At 44.2% G+C, this 18,400-nt stretch overlaps 2 protein-coding genes across 3 annotated transcripts; both read left to right on the forward strand.

Annotated features, from left to right (window-relative positions):
• Window positions 1-4,666: 4,666 nt before the first annotated feature.
• On the forward strand, window positions 4,667-11,325 carry notum2 (notum pectinacetylesterase 2). 2 transcript variants are annotated; one of them, XM_023825218.2, is made up of 13 exons: window positions 4,667-4,950; window positions 6,094-6,166; window positions 6,397-6,677; window positions 6,881-6,933; window positions 7,316-7,411; window positions 7,559-7,619; window positions 7,783-7,859; window positions 7,935-8,037; window positions 8,275-8,463; window positions 8,651-8,751; window positions 8,842-8,989; window positions 9,373-9,420; window positions 9,861-11,325. In XM_023825218.2, exons 3-13 carry the CDS (start codon window positions 6,415-6,417, stop codon window positions 10,165-10,167), a joined length of 1,446 nt encoding a protein of 481 aa, XP_023680986.1. In that variant the 5' UTR covers window positions 4,667-4,950; window positions 6,094-6,166; window positions 6,397-6,414; the 3' UTR covers window positions 10,168-11,325. The 2 variants fall into 2 exon arrangements, with proteins under 2 accessions (XP_023680986.1, XP_072568592.1); XM_072712491.1 differs by lacking the exons at window positions 4,667-4,950; window positions 6,094-6,166 and having other exon boundaries at window positions 6,170-6,677.
• A 1,071-nt stretch (window positions 11,326-12,396) lies between these two features.
• Window positions 12,397-17,516, forward strand: LOC111850856 (inositol 1,4,5-trisphosphate receptor-interacting protein-like 2). Its single transcript, XM_023825175.2, has one exon. It carries the CDS (start codon window positions 14,313-14,315, stop codon window positions 15,780-15,782), a length of 1,470 nt encoding a protein of 489 aa, XP_023680943.2. The 5' UTR covers window positions 12,397-14,312; the 3' UTR covers window positions 15,783-17,516.
• Window positions 17,517-18,400: the final 884 nt, after the last annotated feature.

Here is an 18,400-nt window from a genome sequence, read left to right on the forward strand (position 1 = left end):
TGGGGGGTTGTATTGGTCAGTTTTGATTATTGGGGGGTTATAACCCCCCCGCCCCCATAATTTACGGCCATGGTTCAGCTGTGCTAGATCCTACTGGAAATCTGTCTTGTTGTACTGCTGTTAATTTTGTTCATACATCACTGGAATCATTCACATTAAGACATTTTCTGCTCTATATCCACGTTCTCTCGGTCACGTGATGCAAGTTGCTGACATTACCTCATTATTCCTCATCGCTGATTTATTACTCTCTCATCATGCCAAGACTGCCCCCTACCCATTTTTTAAGATAACCAATCAAGGTGGGCTCCCTAAGCAGGTGAACGGTATTTTGATTTGATTTCCTTCCATTCACAAATCAGTTACAGGTCTAACTGTAGACCATGCCGCTTTATTGTGATGATACAATTACCATTCAACAGCAGTGGTAATGCATGTTGTCTCCCTTATACGGTACAGTATCTACCAAATTTGACATAAAATATAAATCAGCAATGGCTCCTGATGGGTGTTTAAGCTTTCTGTCATTTCTTGCTTTTACAATCTTCAGCAGTTATTGTCTGAGTTCCTGCAGAAGTAACTCTGTCTATCATTGCTGGGCATGTAAGCACTTCCTCAGATGTTCCTTGGTCCAGCTGAGGGACTGTAGCTTAGCTTGGATTCTGCTTATACTATAGGCCCATTCTCTGCACTTTTAGGGCCCATGGGGCAGCTTATGTGACTGACCTACTGTTGGGATGGGTGCAGCGTGACCCCCTCCCCTCCTTGGCCATATAAATCAACCAGCAGGGAGACAGAGGGGTGGTCTCTCCGGCATAATTTCGAGGCCACGTTGCTGCCCGACACTCTCCTGGGCCCCAATGTCTCTTCAAGGTTCAATATTTTACAGAGGCACTATGGGCCACTTGGTGCAGCGCTAGGGGAAGACCTGATCGAGTATGATATCATCCGCTAAACAAGCTCTTACAGTATCTGTCTGCATCACTGGAGGACATCTGCACTATGGTCACGTGCTGTTCTTAGTCTTCTGAGCTTTTTAACAGAGAGCCTTCTCTTCGTGCGTTGAGTTGTTTCCAAACGTGTCAGCTGTAGACTTGTCTTCTTCAAAAATCAATTGTTCACAAAAAATACTAGTAAAACTAATGGATTACTTAAAATATTGTGATAATAATGGCGATTATGTGAATAAATATCAGTTAATTGTAGTAATTCATAGGGATAACAGTTTTATGCATTTTTAAAAACATATTCAGAATATAGTCACATTCGCAAGGGTTAGTGAAGAAACATCCCTTTTTCATGTAAAGCACTTTGTGTTGCATTGTGTTTGAGGAAAAGTGTTGTATGAATAAAGTCTGATTGATTCGCAAATTCGCAAATATGTGGACCCACCCCCCCCCCCCCCCCCCCCACAAACGCAACCCAAAATGGCTCAGAAAAGTTTAAAAGTTAGTGTTGGAAATGCGATATTCCACAGTGACAAAGACAGCTAACAGACAGGTTACCGAGACAAAAATGTGTGGCATACCAAGAACATAATACCAAACATAACTTTTAATATTAAACATATGGTATGCACTTAAACTAACAAACCTTAAATAACAGTAACATTTATATATCATTTTATGTGATCTAAATCATTTTCAGTATTGTTTATATATTTTTGGCTTAAGCGTTGTCTGCAAGTTTCTGCGATATTTTGGCAAACTCCAAAAATATCCCCATTTAATTGTTCACAGCCAGCTCAGAAATAACAGAAACCGTGAACGTCAAATTCACTAATGTGGAAGGGCAACTCTACAGGAAAAAAGCATCTAAATATATTGCAGTCCCCAATTCTGCATTTAGTTGCATTCATGTTGTGCCTGCTACCTTTGTGTGATTGTGTTGATATTGTCTTTTCTTGTCTTTTTTTTCCCTTTTCCTTAGTTGTTTTTGACCTTGTTAAAATGCATGTGCAATTCCTTGGATTTGATCAATTCCTTGGTTAGCGGATGCTATAGCTCTTTGGAGATGTCTCACTATGCAAGTGAAGCCAGTGTTGCATGGGGAGCATATTTAACATCACAGCAAGTCTGGTTTTTGTTAATAAGTCAAACCCTGGACAGGCTCTGGGCTCCCCATCACCCTATACTGGATAAACAAATGCATGATGGATGATTGTGTGTCAAATACAGCTCAAAATAGACCATAGGTATTTATTCATAAGTACAGTATGTGTAATGGTCAAATAGTCCCGGGTCTTTCTTGCATCTCCTAGTTAGATTCCCATGGTCGGCATCGCTTGTGTGGTGGTCTGGGAGAGGGGGGGATGGAAGGGATGGGGACTATTCCAAACTATAGAGGCATGTCACTACAAAGACCCGTGGGGAACGCAGAGTCCTGTGGTCGCAGGTGCCCCAGTATTTTGCCCTCACGGCAATGCCTGCCGGCTTAAGTCATTCCGCTCTTTTTTGGGGACTGCTTACATCACTCTCGGGTCCATCTTACTGTGGCTGTCTGGCTAACTCATCACCCGAGGTGTTTACAGATGCCTTGGCTGGTGGCAGTGTTAGGATGGCTTCTGAAGGTTACTGCGGGCTACGCAGGCCCCTGAACACCTGACCTCTATCATATGCCCCCCTCCCCGGCAGCCCTCTTTAGAAGGGATCTTACACTTCTCATTAGCTTCAAAAAGCCATGCTGTCAGCCTGAGGTGAAATCCAGCACCCACCGGCTACTTGCCCCCACGTGTGTTGGGCCTCACTTTTTCTGTGAATGCGGCTGTGGTGTGTGCTCATAAATACGCTAGCCTTTATTAGCTACATGTCAGTCTGGTGGGCCCACCACTGACAAGCAGGATTTAAGTCTATATAGTGTGTGCGTGACTCTGTGTGTGTGTGTATATATATATATATATATATACACATACACACATACACAGTACTGAGCACAGCACTTGTTCTCCAAAAAGTTGCATGGCTAGATTTTCAGGTGCACCTCAGATATTTCACGTATTTCTTCAATTTCACCACCAGCTCACTGACTTACCATGAGATATTGATTAGCTGGACGAGGTGTGCTGTCGAAAAATACGTGGGTGTATTGAATGGTTATTGCATTGGGGTGATTTTAGGAGAAGTTTTGAAATGGCTAAGCCGGCATACCTAGACAGGCATAATAGCATAGTTTTACACCAACATGAAGATTAATTAAACAAAAAAACATTATTTTCTTTGGCTGCCTATGAGTTTTACACAATACATATACATAATGTATGTGTATATTTTTATATATATTGAAGAAACGCCTTCCCTGTTGTAGCTCTGAGTGTGCTTGGGCTTATTTCTGAGGTTGTACAGCATAGCGTCTATTTCAAAGTGTGCACCATAAGAACATGTATATGTGTGTACTATAAAGGACAATCACATGGTCAGTGTCCCCTACATCACACTTGCAGCACTATTCATTGCATGGTTTGCATCGGGACTGTCAGCTGAAGAATGCTCCTGCTTGCCCTTAGACCTTGCAGCAGCGATGACACGCATGCATGACAGACGATGTACTTGGGCCAATCAGGCCTGCCGAGTGGATCCATTTTAAACCTGGATTCCAACCAACGGAGGATAGCATGAAGTAGGGTCCCACTTCGCATGTTTGCCAATGCAATGTCCTGTCAGCGTTGTTCCGTCTGCTCTGTCCTTCACTTTACACTTCTTTGCCAACGGCCTGCCCATCGCTGGGGGGTATTAGAGAAAACTCTTTTGTAAACAAGTTCTCAGCTGTTTGTGCATAGATGAGGTCTCTCATGTGACACTTTTTCAAGGTTCCATCAGAACACGGACGAGCTCCCTGATGTGAGTAATGCCAAGGGAACCAGGACTATCAGTCTGCTTTCTTCATTGGTATACGTGAAAATATGGCTCGTCTACCCAGACTCCTGCAAAAAATATCATCTGTCGAAGCCAATATCAAAGCAGCAAAATTCCAACAATGGCATCTATGTGCTTTGCTCAAAACTTTCTGGCTAAAAAGGTGATAGATTTACAGCAATTGGTTCATTTTTCAGCTATTTCAAGTATCTGCTTAACAGATTGTTGAATAGATTTTATGATAAGACAGATGGTTCTTCTGCATGGTCAAGGAATGAAACGTTTTCAGCTCGGTAGATCAAATTCAGTATGTCATTGACTTTCTTTTGAAAGAAAAATAAATTGTACAACAAAAGATATTTTCACATATCTTAGTGTTTTGCTGGCATCACTTAAAAGGTGTCACAACAGCAAATAGGTCTTAACAAGCCAAAGATGTCGAACTAAACTTGAGCATGAAAAATGCAGCAAGTTGTTTGTGCTGATGGTAGATGAAAAACACGGCGAGTGTCTTGCCTGCTTTAAGCAACTGGCAGGATGATAATCTGACCTCTTGTTATTCTGTAAGTACTTCTTGAAAGCCAGTGGTTTGAACAGACCAAAGAACATACATATGTGAAACCAAGTGCCCTTTGTAAGTCACCATACAAAGTTTGTGTGAGTGATTTCACCATCAGATGGGAAGAAGAGCCATTGCATGATGATTAATTGAAAGTGACCATGAACTGGATAAACTGCGGCAGGTTGAATGGGGCAATTCTAAGCTGGAGTATGAACGTAATCCAGAGCTGAAGGTGCAGCCGCTGCAAGGGGAGCCTAGGCATGTGAGGGCACAGTCCCCTCTGCCGGGTGTGCGAGCCCCGTCTCTCTCCGAGGCTCGTTAATGGTTTGATTGACACGATGGGATGGTGTGCATTTCATTGATGAGCATTTCAGAGGCCAGGCTTGTGATCTCCTTTGCTGATCAACACGTCACCCTGTAGCTATCCTGGGGATACGTGAGATCAGTTTGAAATACCCTGCCTTTTCAGCCCCGGAGTCAAACTCCTGGCCCAGGGGCACTGACTCACACCTGACTCTGCTGAAGACGTGGCTGAAGGTAAACGACACAAAACGTTACTTGTTTATAGTCATCACTTTTTCAAGTTGCATTAGGAGGTTCTGTGGATAATAAACCACAGGCTGCATTCACTTTTTGACAAATTTTGCCCTAAGCGTGATGATGTCTGTTTGCCTAATTTTACATTATTTTAATCTCTGAGCTGGTGTGTTTTTTATTTGCAACAGAGCAGACTAATGCAGTTGTGCCTGTTTGTGACCTTGCTCATACTGAAATCACAATCTGCTTATTCTTTGGAAGATAACACCAGGCCTGCTTACATCCTAATATTATTTACCACTTCTTTTAAAATGAGAATATTATATTGAATATATTAATGAAGCGTGATAGGAGTTTTTAATATGAAACAAAAGATTGCAGTGAGAAAGGTGAAAAAGTGCTGCTGCACTTAGCAAACACCCTATTCTGAGGGTTTGTCTAAAGCTGGACCTGTGCCACTGTGAAAGACGCTGTTTGTTCTTCATCATAATATATTCTATTAGGCCATGAATTCCCGTTATTGACTCCTGTGCTAATCCTAGTGTCTCTCCATTATAATACATGTGCAAATCGCATTGCTTTGATCAATAATAAAAAAACAGGTTCATTTTTAGATAACATTTGAGGTGGATTGTTGCTTATGTGTTGGGTGCACGTGCTGAGTTGAGGAATGGGTTTCTAATGAATGGTACGAGAGTCTGCATGAAAGCAGCCCTGCCAGATCAGCCTGGATCTCTGTCAAGTGGCCCTCTTCATTCAGATGTGCTGACCTGCCTGATTTTCAGCATTGACCTTAAGATGTGTGACTGGAGGTAACAAACTGCCTGAAATTTGCATCACGTCAGACCAGACATTGAGCTGTTTGATTTAATCCTCAGCCTAATGGTGTGGGCTGGGTGCTTCTAGCCCAAGGTGGGTGGGGGCCTTTCAAATGCGTTCCGGAGAGCGTGTGTTATCTCTTCTCCTCGGCGTGTACCATCCAACCCTGTGCGTTGTCCGGCCAGATTTGGCGGCAGCTCAAAGAGAATGCTGGGAAATGTGATCCATATGGTGGCACTATAAAGCCCGACCCACATGTGAGGCTTGACCAGAAGCTACCGAGCCCACGCTCACCACCTTCCACTTGGTCTCCACTCTTCGCAGCTACAGCACCGCCTCGACTGACCTAGGGGTCCCCTGGCACGCCTGACGTTTTCCCCAAGTGGATACTGAAAAGGTATTTTGCTGTCAGGCGGGTGGTCATCACATGTCCAGCTCTCACTTTACGGGATCAATAATGCGTGATACTAACGACTAATCAGTTTAGAAAACACCCTACTGACTAAGTCAACAACTGTTGCATGCATAAGTGTAATAAGTGTGCCTTTTGTGAACATGCATGTTCTTTCTGTCAAGGGAAGCACTCTTATTAAAGTGTTTCCCTGGGTCTTTCTCTCTTCCTTGAAGAGCTCTGGGGGATTTGCTATGAAAGTGCTGTACCATGTGGCATTGCTGCTCCTGTTTGGGGGGCTGAACTGCCAAAGTAACCGCAATACCAAAGCTGGTAGCAAATCACCCAGGAAGACTGGGGGCCAGCAGGGGGGCGAGGCGGCCTCTGAGGATGAGGCCCACCCCGTGACAGCGGGCCCCGGAGGCCGAGGAGCCTCCGGCAATAAGGCCAGCGATGACATGAAATTGAACTTCCTCAAGAACACACAGGTCACCTGCAACGACGGGACGGCAGCTGGGTGAGATACCCCTCCACTTGCTGGAGGACTGTACAGTCCTCAAAAGCTAACCTTAAACCCAAATCCCATTTCAGTTATTTTACACGAAATTTATAAAATGTTCTGCTTTACTTGTAGTTTAATTGAAAGTACTAGTTCCAACATGGATTTATAGCATATTCCAGTGGTTTATATCGCAACATATCCCCGTTGGTGTTCTGTAGGTTTTACTTGAAGGAATTCAGAGGAAGCAAACGATGGCTCATATTTTTGGAAGGTTAGTATTGTTCATTTACTGCTTATTTGTTCAAAAGCACTATTGAAATATTTTAATTTGTATTTTAGTCCTATTGTTAACAGTTAGCCTTGTTCAGTGAAAATATGAATTTTCAAAAATTTATCCAAGTGTTATCCTAGTCCAGAAGTGAACTAGCCTTATTTAGTTACTTGATAATCAATCACAGTATCCCCTATGGTTACAGTTCAGTGTAGGCCCATCCTCTAAGCATGAGCAGTTCTAGGCAGGTGCAATCGCAGGTGCAATCGCAGGTGCAATCGCAGGTGCATTCCTTGGCCGGACCTGAGGGGGTTAGCTGGAGGGCTGAATGGGATCTCCTCTTTGCAGTCTGCTTAGGATAATATTAGCATCATATTTTTAGGTGGCTGGTGCTGCTACAACAAAGAGACCTGCGACTCCAGATACAAAAATTTCCCTCGGCTCATGAGCTCATCGGAGTGGCCCCAGACACGAAAAGGTTGGCTGATAGGCTCTCATACTGTTTTGGCCAGTGATACTTGTTTCTCAGTAGATGACTGTATCCTGTGTTGCAGTCAACCTTTCCCTGTCCTGATGATTATTTTGCTACATGTCTAAGTGGTGTTTTGCTTGAAACACTGTACAGGTACTGGAATCCTTTCAGCACAACCTGAAGAAAATCCTCACTGGTGGAATGCCAATATTGTGTAAGTTCGTGGAAAAAAAATTATTTGATCCAATACTCCAGATCAGGTTCAAGTTCATCATAAGATTCAAGTTCATGTGTCTGTGTCCTTCATTGAAAGACAGTGACTCATGCTGATCCCAAAATGCCTCATAATGTGTTCTGAGACAAGTTTATCATTCCAGATTTGTTCCATACTGCTCCAGCGATGTGTGGAGTGGAACTGCACCGCCCGCAAAAGCTCGACAGGGAAAAGATACGGGTATATGGCTGTCACCACAGACAAGTGTGTCATTTATGTAGAGATGTTGTGTTGTGACAGTCTTGTTTCTTACAGTTGAATATACCTTCATGGGCTCCCTTATTATCCGGGAGGTGATCAAAGATCTCACTCTCAAGGGCATCAAACAAGCAAAGGTCATCATGTTGGCTGGTACAAGGTAGGTCTCCTTGCCTGATTTATCTACATGCATATTGGCTTTTATGGAAATGTCATTGAAAATATGTAATCTAAAAATGATTTTAGTGGTTTATCGTTCAATGCCTGCAGGTTGACTGTTATCAAGCAGACAAATGTACTCTTGCAGGCAGACGAATGTATGAATCGAGTAGTTAAATGTACGAAGCAAGCAGACGAATGTACAAATTACAGAGGAGTGCCATCATTGTCATGACAGTGCGGGGGGTACAGGCGTGCTGCTGAACATCGAGAAGGTGTCTGCCCAGCTGGAGCAGCTGGGTGCAGAGGCACAGGTCCGCGGCCTGGTAGACTCTGGCTGGTTTTTGGAGAGTAAGCAGCAGAAGGCGCCTGAGTGTCCCGACAGTGTGTCCTGCACACCAGCAGATGCCATCAAGAAAGGCCTCCGGTAAGAAGATGTCAAGTGAGGACGAGCTCTCACTTCACAGGTCTGTTTGGTCTGTTTGTTTATGTTCGAAGGTAAAAAAAACAAAACTCAAATCACTCCCCAATGTTTTTCATATGTTCCCATGAATTATGACGGGGAAAGGAATGGGTTCTTTCCATGTTATGGGAATGTTTTACTGCACCTGCAGACTGTGGAACGGGATTATCCCAGAGAAGTGCCGCCAGCAGTATCGGAAAGGAGAGGAATGGCACTGCTTCTTTGGCCCCAAGCTCTACTCTTCCCTGTCCTGTATGTATAACTCGCCATTTACAGCACCTTTTCCTGCATGGCTGCTTAGAGCACTATTGGGTAAAGACACCCTCTTACACTTTTTCTCAGCCCCTCTATTTGTGGTGCAATGGTTATTTGATGAAGAGCAGCTGCGGCTGGAGAACATCTACCTGGGTGGGCAGTCCTTGTCAGAGCAGCAGTGGACCTACATGCAGAACCTGGGAAAGGAGCTCAAAAACTCATTCAAGGATGTTTCGTGAGTGTGATGCTCTTCACTTTTGCAAAAAACCATCTGCTTGTGTTAACGCCCTTATAAATCAAAACATAACTAAGATCTCAATGTTTTCCAATAAAAAAAAATGTTTAAGAACTTGGATTTTGCATGTTCTCTCCATGTCATACAAGTTCCCACCTGAAGTTTGACAAAATTTTATCTCGAAAGTGCCCATAATTTGTGTCAGGGCATGTGTGTGTTTAAAAATGGGCTGCCATTGTCCAGGGTGTACCCCCCCCCCCCCCCCCCACACACACTCTGACCAAGATAAATGGTTGGAGAATGGATTTATGGATGTATAGTGTGACTGACCATGGTGGCTGGGTAATTAGGGTCCCTGCTCATTGTGTGATGTACATCTCTAGGGCGGTGTTTGCTCCCTCCTGCCTGGCCCACACGTTGATCACTAAAAGGTAAGGACATCTGAAACGGCCTGAGGACTGCACTAACATATGCTGCTCCATCTCTGCAGGATGAACTCATGCTCCTGTTTATGGAGGCTCATTCATCACCCCACATTCTATCTGTCATTGGGTGCCATGTCACACTTTCACTCTCCCCATTTGGGACCAAGCCTGACTCCCTCCTGCCTAGAGGGGTGGGGGGTAGGGCTGGCATGGGGGCCAGAGTCGAGGACTGGGGGGTATATGGTTAAGTGAGGTCAAAGGTGATGTGGTGTAGAGCTTGCTGTGAGGTCAGGAAAAGTTTAAGGTAGGCAGTTTTGTCATGCAGTGCAGAAGTGTGAGGTTGCATGCAGGGCTGATTCACAAGTGGACTTTGTGAGAATAAAAACAAATTGCAGTGAAGTCTGAACAGTGGTGCTGACTTACTGTCCTCTGCTGTCTCTACACAGTAACTGGATGGATTTTCAAGTTAAAGGGACCTCACTTACACGAGCTCTGCAGTGCTGGGATAAGAGTCTGCAGGAGTCCAACCGTAACAGCAAGACCACCATCAAGGGCTGCCCCTTTAACCTGATCGACAGTTGCCAGTGGCCGCAGTGCAATCCCACATGCCCTGCCCTAGTGGACCAGGCCACCAATCAGGAGCTCACCCTGCTCCAGGTGTTGGCCTCCATGGGTCTGGACCTGCAGAAGTTGGGCCTAAACCTGAAGCAGGAGGGTAGCCACCTGACCGGCATGGTCAGTAATGGAGGCTAGGGGGTGCATTAGCTCCATGGCATTGTGAAGGAATGAGTAGTGATGTAAACATGATGCGGAGATCTCAGTCTGGTACTCAGTTGTGCCACCAAGCATTCCATTGCTCCACTGAAAACTGGTGTTCGGACCCGTGGGAATTCCTCTGGGATCCTGGGCTCAGTTTTCCCGGGCTTTCCATCTGCTTAAAGGGCTAGCTGTCTCTCTCTGACACCTGCGTGCCTGTAATTAGTTCTCAGACATTCAGATAGATTTGCTCCTTTATGTTGCACAGTATTCGGTTTGGAGAGATGGCTCAGTAATTTCAGCTTTTAGGGTTTTCCAGTGAAACCTTTCAGTTTTCATAAGTTGCCATGGGTCACTTTTAGGAGGTTGCCAGATCAAGTTTGGAGCCGTAATGATGAGGCACATGTGGCTAGCCTAGTTCTAGGATGAAAGCTGGCAAAGTTACCTGATACCTGGCTGGCTGAAGCTCACACAGCAGTCAGCTGCACTGCTGTAAATGAATCTGCAGCCTTTTGACAACCCTAAATTGACACTGTCACCTGCCATTATTTGTTAGTAATAGTAATAGTGATACTTTATGCATCACTGTGGGTAAATTAGGTAGTTTTTGCATGTTCCACCTTGCTCTCCATGAAAGACACAGACAAATAAACCCTATAATGTGGCAAATTCATGCAAACATACACACATACAAACACACACACACAACGTGGCTTCAAATGGTTCAGCTGTTATTGCTATGTGTAGTCATAATAGGGGCTACAAAATCAGATTAATAATGTTATTGAGTTAATTTGATTTTATTTCCCAGATGGAGAAATTACAGTATAGGTTATATTATAGTGTTAATATTTAGAGTATCTGCAAAGGGTCATGGTGATAATCATGGGTATTTTATTTTTTAAAATGCTTAAAATATTTTAAAGTGTGCACAGTACCAGTTTCTTTCTTTGTGTTGCTGTTTTAGCAGTCAATTTTTCAGCTCTGAATGTAACACATTTCTGAATTTGTTTTAAAACAAAATAGTACTCATTAACAATATGACAAATGAGTCAAGGACACATCCGTTTTTTTTATTTGATGTGAAATTATCAACTTTATCTAAATCATCTAAAATTCTTAGTGCCATTTTATATAACCTATATATCTGTTATAAAGGTCAAGTATTTATTGTTATTCAGTAACTTGATTTGCTGCTTTTAGCATAAATGTTGTTTATTGTATTATTAAATATTATTGGATATATTAAGTACAAATACAAAGTAAAAAGTAAACTCCACAATGCCATCATGTGTATTTAATTTCGCAAGCATTTTCCTATTAAATGGAACCTCCTTGGAATTTCTGTTTTCACTAGAGGGCGCACTTTGATAGGTTTTGGCTTAGATTGTGTTTGTCGCTTGGTGTAGAGAAAAGTCCATTAAAGACTATTTTTGTGAAACCAAAATAACCAGCAGTAATTACATCCATCCAGGTCAGGGCTGCAGGGACCAGTAGTAGTTGTGTCCAGCATTATATTAAATGAACGTGACTACAGATATTTATAGAATGTTTTAGGTGTCATTTAGAGACCTTTTGGAGCTGAAGGTCACAGGTAATGTGAACACTAGCCCAAATAAAAGTCAGTCTGTAACACTAGGTAGGACAGATGCATTACTTACTAGTGTTACAAAACATTTCGCATCCCCAAAAACAGCATGGGAACCTCGGATACTGTATTATCAATTAAGCTTTCAGTCGTTCTCAATAATAATTAAACACATCCATCCATTAATTACCAGTGACTTTTCTAGTTTCTGAAAATGGCAAAATACTAAATCAGACCAAAGATTCCTATTGGTAGCAAACTGTTAAAGACCCCATCAATGTCCAAAAACGTAAGAAGGGCGAAGGAGCCAGGGAGAACTGGGGACATGCACTTTCCAATATTTAATTTGGCTTCACTCGCGTGTGTAGCAGTAAGTCAACTTTCTTTTTTCACTTAGTAACAACATGTTAAAACACGACAAACCCAGTGCGTTTTACGCTATAAGACATAATGCAGTGCCGACATATGTACTTGCTAGCTAGCTATTTTGCTCTCACCCACGGCTACTGAAGACGTGATCCAAGGCAGCGTCACGTTAACGGACTACAACTTTTCTCACCTGTCCTAAATAAAGCTGAAAGTTCTGTGCATTTATCTGCATCCTCCTCCAGCGCATTTTCTTCGGTTTATCCCTGCTTTCTCAGCATCACCTTTTTCCATTCCTTCCAGTTTGCCGTCCATTGCAAAATGCCGTTTGTAAGGATATGCAGATCGATACTGAAATATCGTTTCTTTCGATTAGAATTGTTTCACTTTAAAATTCGGTTCTAACTTAAAAGTGTCCATTTTATCTAGTAGTTCAAATGTCTATATTATTATAGGGAGCACGACTTAAACTTCTGGGAGGAAGAGAAAGGAGGATACCCGGGAACCCCCGCCTGTCATTCGCCTGCGGCATCTGTGTATGTTAACTAGTTATCAGTTTATCACATTCAAAGTAGAGTCCACTCTTCCACAAAGCGGCACAGCCCCCACGCAATCTGGGGAAAACGCATAAATTTTCTGGTCTTGGCGAGCGAAGCTGGCGCCCAGCGGGTTTGGGGGAGGGGGGAGTTCACCGCGAGATATTGCGCGAGAGGCTGCCGGTAACGCGCGTGGCGTCCTCCAGACCTGCATAATGCACAGATTATTGAGTTACTATACTCCCCCAAAAATCGCATTTAATTTCTTATGCAGAAGGGTCGACTGTATTTATTTATACTAATTATGTATATAGGATAATATTAGTTTATCCACTGAATTTTCTTATATAGGCCTACATGTTGTCGCTGTCGGGCGGAATATCCAACCATATTGATTATAATGAACACAGACTGAACTTTTTTGCGAAGGCCTTTAAAATGTGTCTGTTTTTTATTATATATTTTGTATTTTTTGCAGACAAAGTTTGGTGGCATGATAATACAGGCCAACCCACAACTACCAGTTACTTACTTTAAAATTATATTAATTATTTTGACATGTTGAATTCCTGCCATTTTAGGTCTATTTAATCTTATACATGCCATATACAGCACAGTATACACATTTTTAAGAGTTAAACTTAATTGAAATAATACCACAGTAGTATTGTACCTAAACCACCCACTTTCTAAGTTGTCATTATCTAACTGACGGACAAGCTGCGATTCAACAGCCATGAATGACGGATATTCAAGCATGTCGACTGATATTGAATTCACATGAGGTGAATAAGAGGTAAATGAGATAAAATAAACAGATTTCTATTCACAGCCACCCACTGTTTCCTATATTGCCTGAATATTATGTCCTAAATTAAGGATTAATTCTTTTATGCTATTTGGTTTTAATAGACGTGCTTCATTCATTTTGCTGCAATGAATCAGTAAGAGAGCATAAGCTTGAGAGTTCTTTTCTTCCTTTATTATTTAAATAAAAGTCTTTAAGTGTTTAACTCGCACCCAAAGATCCAGATGAATTCATTTGAGTGCGCTTGCTGTCCTGTAGCTGGACCAGTAAAAACAGCCTGGCTTATTGCAGGCACTTCATGGAGGTTACAGGTCAATTCACAGATCATTGCTTCCTACATACAGGCTTTAATGTTATAGAATGTGAAATCTAGATAATCGGAATCTATTTTAATCTCTTTAAAGGCTTTGTTTTAAAATTTGACTGAATTTTTTTTTTTTGCATGAGCAACATAAATTAATTCCTGTGCAAAACTTTTTGAAAACTTAACCATCTTTTTTTTTCTCATGAGAATTATTTCTTTACCTATGTCATCTTTCTTGTTCTTTAAAGCAATTTGTCTAATCCTGTCTCTTTAAGAGGAGTGAGGGGCGGGAACTCTGTGCCTTGGCTGTAGGTTCAGCACCCGACTCTCCAGCTGAGATTTTTCTGTTATGAGTTTGGTATTTCCTCTGGGTACGCGGACAGAAGGCCCACATCGGGTCCTCTCTGCTGTGAGAAGAGGGCCGTTTTAAATTCTGGATGTTCTGGATGTTGTGAAAGAGGATCGTGGGCCCAGGCAGAGTGAGTCTCCAGTGCGACATCATGGGTTAGTGCACACTCGTGCGCCGTTCCGGCAGCCAGCATGACTGTATACACACTGAATCTCAGGGTCTTCTGGCCCCTGGTTACCTTCCTCCTCACTGGCCTTCTGTTGCTGCTACACAGATCTCTACACAGGGGCCCAGACTCTTCCCCCGCAGACTGCCCCGACAAAGCCTTAGGGCCTCTCTTACTCGCCTTATTTGCGCTGGGTTTCATTCTCCGCTACTTCTTCAAATATTGCTTTTCTCGACGAAGGAGGAACAAGCGGGTCTTCCGGGAGCTTCCCGAGGTGACTTGTCGAGTGGCCCCCTGCAGGAAGGAGCAGCTGGAGAGTTACTATGAGCGGCACGTGCGCTTGTCCCCGCACGTCCTCGGACACGGCAAGGCGCATGTGGCCAAGCTGGTCAGCGAGCTGGTGAGGGCTGGTCGTACTGAGAAGCCTCCCGAAGCATCCTTTGCCTTCAGGGGAGACTTTGTGCAGATCGGCAGCTGTTATGAGGAACACAAGGTGAGCCGTCCGGACTGCTTTGACATCCTGGTCCCTCTGCACCTACCTCGTGGCCTGAAGGTGGCGCTGGTGACCCTTTCGTGTAGAGAGGGTGGGATGCTGCCTCTCTGTAGTCTGGAGACTCCCCGAGCTTCTGCCTGGTTGCGTGAACACAGGGCCTTCGCTGGGAGCTTCCTGAGATTGAGTGGGACAGGCGGAGCATACAGGCTATCCCCAGGTGCTGTCCTCCACTGGTTCTACCTGGCAATTCAGCGCTGCCTTGCCGCTGCGCGCCAGCCTTTCGAGTGGCACTGTTCCCTGGGCCTGTCGCTGTGTAACTCCCGTGTCATGCTACGCCTCACACCACTCTCTGACTACGTGTGCTGCCACATCTGCATGGGTGTGCGCCTCATCCCCGCGGTGCCGCTGGCAGACGGCTCCTACCTGGTCGGCTCTGTGTGCGGCCCCCAGCAGGGGGAGCTCTGGACTCCATACTTTCCCCGTCAGGAGCAGAGGCTGCTGGGCTGGCTGAGGAGCCGGCTTCCAGCCAGATCCTGCCACCTGAAGTGTCTGCAGATGATAAAGGCTCTGAGGGACCTTGGAGGGCAGGCTCTGGACAGCCATGGTGGGGGAGAGTGGAGGGAGGTCCTGTCGTCATACGCGCTCAAGACGGCATGGCTGCGCCTTTTGCTCACAGTGCCCCCGGAGGCGTGGAGGGACCACTGCTTTCTGGACAGACTTGAGGACCTTCTGCAGAACCTGAAGGAGAGCCTACGTCAGCGGGAACTGAGACACATGTTCCTTGGGGGCGACACAGAGCTGCTGCCCAGCTTCCTCACCTTACCTAAGATGTTCAGGGACTCTGCTCCGTCCAACCTCTTAGTGGGCTTCCACCCCACGTCCCTCGACTCGGTTTGTGCCCACCTTTCCTATTTCTGGGCACACCTGCCTTGGTTTATTCATCTAGGCCAGTGCCCACCAACTGCTGGACTCCGGTCCGCATCAAGGCCAAAATACAGTTGAATCCCAATAGAGAACTGCTCAGTGACAACGCCCTTACTAAAATATGGCTTAGGGCTTGTTTCTTTACAGGGATCAAGGTCAGTGCTGGCACTTTTACAGCAGAACTCATTCGCTACAGCAAGGTTGCTGCTTGAGCAGCTGTCACTGGATGCTGGTAGCACTGCAGGGACATCGTGTCCGGAAGCCCTTGTGGTTGTTCTCAGGAACCGCGGGAGCAGCCTTCTGTGTTTCCGTCAGGAGACCCGGTGCTGAAGGGGAGTGGGAAAAACCTCCTTAGAGCTATCAAATGAAATCCTGGGCTGTCATGTGCTGTTAAACTGGAATTAAATTGTGACAGTGTTAAAAGTTGGAAGTCACAAATTCACATTATATCTATTATTTGCAAAGCAAAATTATTTGCTGCTCCTCTTAAGTAATAATAAAAATATAGCATCGTTCAAAGTGTCAGACCTTTTCATTATCACAGCCTTGAAGGGCCACAGGTGCCATTTCGTACCCTGAATGGGTGACATTTAACACCTTTAGTTCGGGAGAAGCCTTGTTGTTTTTGTGACAATGAAGCGGCTTATGCTGCACGATTGGGGCTAGCAGGAGGCAGGCTTGTGAGAAAGCCGCATTTCCTGTCTGGAGGCCGTGAGAATGTGCAAATATTCAGCAGAGACCAGCCACGACTGGAACAGGGCAGGGATATTTCCATCTCAAGGACAGGGCATTTTTCATGAACTGCGAGTGCCACTAGATATTTGTGCAAGTTTCATGTGACACGATATGGTCTCATGTGGTCCTTGTCTTTGCTGGTAGTGGTACACATGGGACCTGGCTTACATCAACAAATAGTTTGCAGCTGTGATGTGTACTGTGATGTGTACTGACTGAACTGTCATAGACTAGCGTCCCCTTTGGGTGCTCACTGTATTATTCCAAAGATTGGCTCCAGGTCCCCGTAACTCTAATGGGACAACAAGATGCTGAATATAGGGAGATAAAACGTTTCCTTCTCTATTTCAAACATAAAAAACAGTGTGGAACACTGTAGTTAGAACAGCATTCGATAAATTTTTGGCTACCAAACAGATCCTTAAAAATAATTGTTCCTGTTTCTAAAGTAGAAACATGCAATCTTTTTTGGAAATAATGAGAAAATTAAATGTTCTATTTTGCATATTATGGTCAAGGAGAGATTATCTGTGTGCAGGGGGGTACAAACCACTACAGGCTGGACAGAGGAAAGGGAGATGTAGGGAAGAGATGTGTCATCGGAGTAAGAATATGTTAGAGGCGAACAGGAACATGACAGTAGGAACAAGACTATTTTAGTGGAATGAAGAGGAATGTCACTATTAATAAGAAGAAATTATTCCGAGGAAGATCAATAGGATGATCTTACTGATGTTAATGTTGCATTTTCCATACTAAGATTCACACATTAAAGTCCTTTAAACCCACTTAACATGAATAAACTGAATTTAATTGTTATACAACTATTGTGGTATTTATTATGGAACAGTGGTAACAGTTCATGCAGTGCAGTGCAATAATTTATTTATATAGTTTTATTAGTGCATTATATATGTAAAATATTCATTCTTCATGCTAATTGACTCATGAGATGAGTTACTTTGTTTGTAGATTCAGAGGTTCCTGCCTTAGCCAGGTGTTTTTAAGAGAGACCATGGCAAATTTCAAGGAGAAACTGTTCTTTGTCCTTTTGAATGTTCTTCCACCATGGTACATATTTGTTTACTGCCTCTGCAATAAAGCTTTATATTCATTTACGTCAGTTATTATTTAAGATGTATCATTAATTAATTTAATTAAACACACTATTGTTATCTATTGCTTTTAATCTTCTTGTTCAGCCAAATTTTTGGTGTGTTTCTCCACTCATACTTTTCGAGATATCGGCCACAAACAACAGTAGAAAAGTAAGTTGTGAGACTCCCTATGAACCTTAGTTACCACCTATTTCACATGGCAACACCCTGCAAGACCTGCCTGCTGCTGTGTAGCAATCACACACTCATTTTCTTCAGGAAATGCACTTTTTTAACTAAATTCACTGGTTTAGGAGCAGCCCTCTCTGAATCCAGCTACTAACAGAATAGCATGGGTAGCAGCAACCACGGATACAGTTAAAAACCCGCACCAAAAGGTGTACGAGAAACAGCCTGGCAGTGCAGAGAAAAGATGGAAGAGAACTGGATGACCAGATAAGAGCATGTGTTTGTGAGGACACCGTGGGGGGACTGTGAGCCACAGTACGGTGATCCCCGTCTGTGAAGGGCAATGATAGGGAAGAGAGGTTTAAAACTGGGAGAAGAGAAAAAGAAATAAGGCACTCACCTGGTGGGGACGTGGGAGGTGCTGGAGGCACTCACCTAGTGTGAGGTGGGAGGTGCTGGAGGCACTCACCTGGGGGAAGGTGGGAGGTGCTGGAGGCACTCACCTGGGGGGGACATGGGAGGTGCTGCCGGCACTAACCAGGGGGAAGGTGGGAGGTGCTGGAGGCACTCACCTGGGGGGGATGTGGGAGGTGCTGCAGGCACTCACCTGGGGGAAGGTGGGAGGTGCTGGAGGCACTCACCTGGGGGGGACGTGGGAGGTGCTGCAGGCACTCA

Source organism: Paramormyrops kingsleyae, chromosome 5, assembly GCF_048594095.1.
Source record: "Paramormyrops kingsleyae isolate MSU_618 chromosome 5, PKINGS_0.4, whole genome shotgun sequence".
In the NCBI taxonomy this organism is placed as follows: Eukaryota; Metazoa; Chordata; class Actinopteri; order Osteoglossiformes; family Mormyridae; genus Paramormyrops; species Paramormyrops kingsleyae.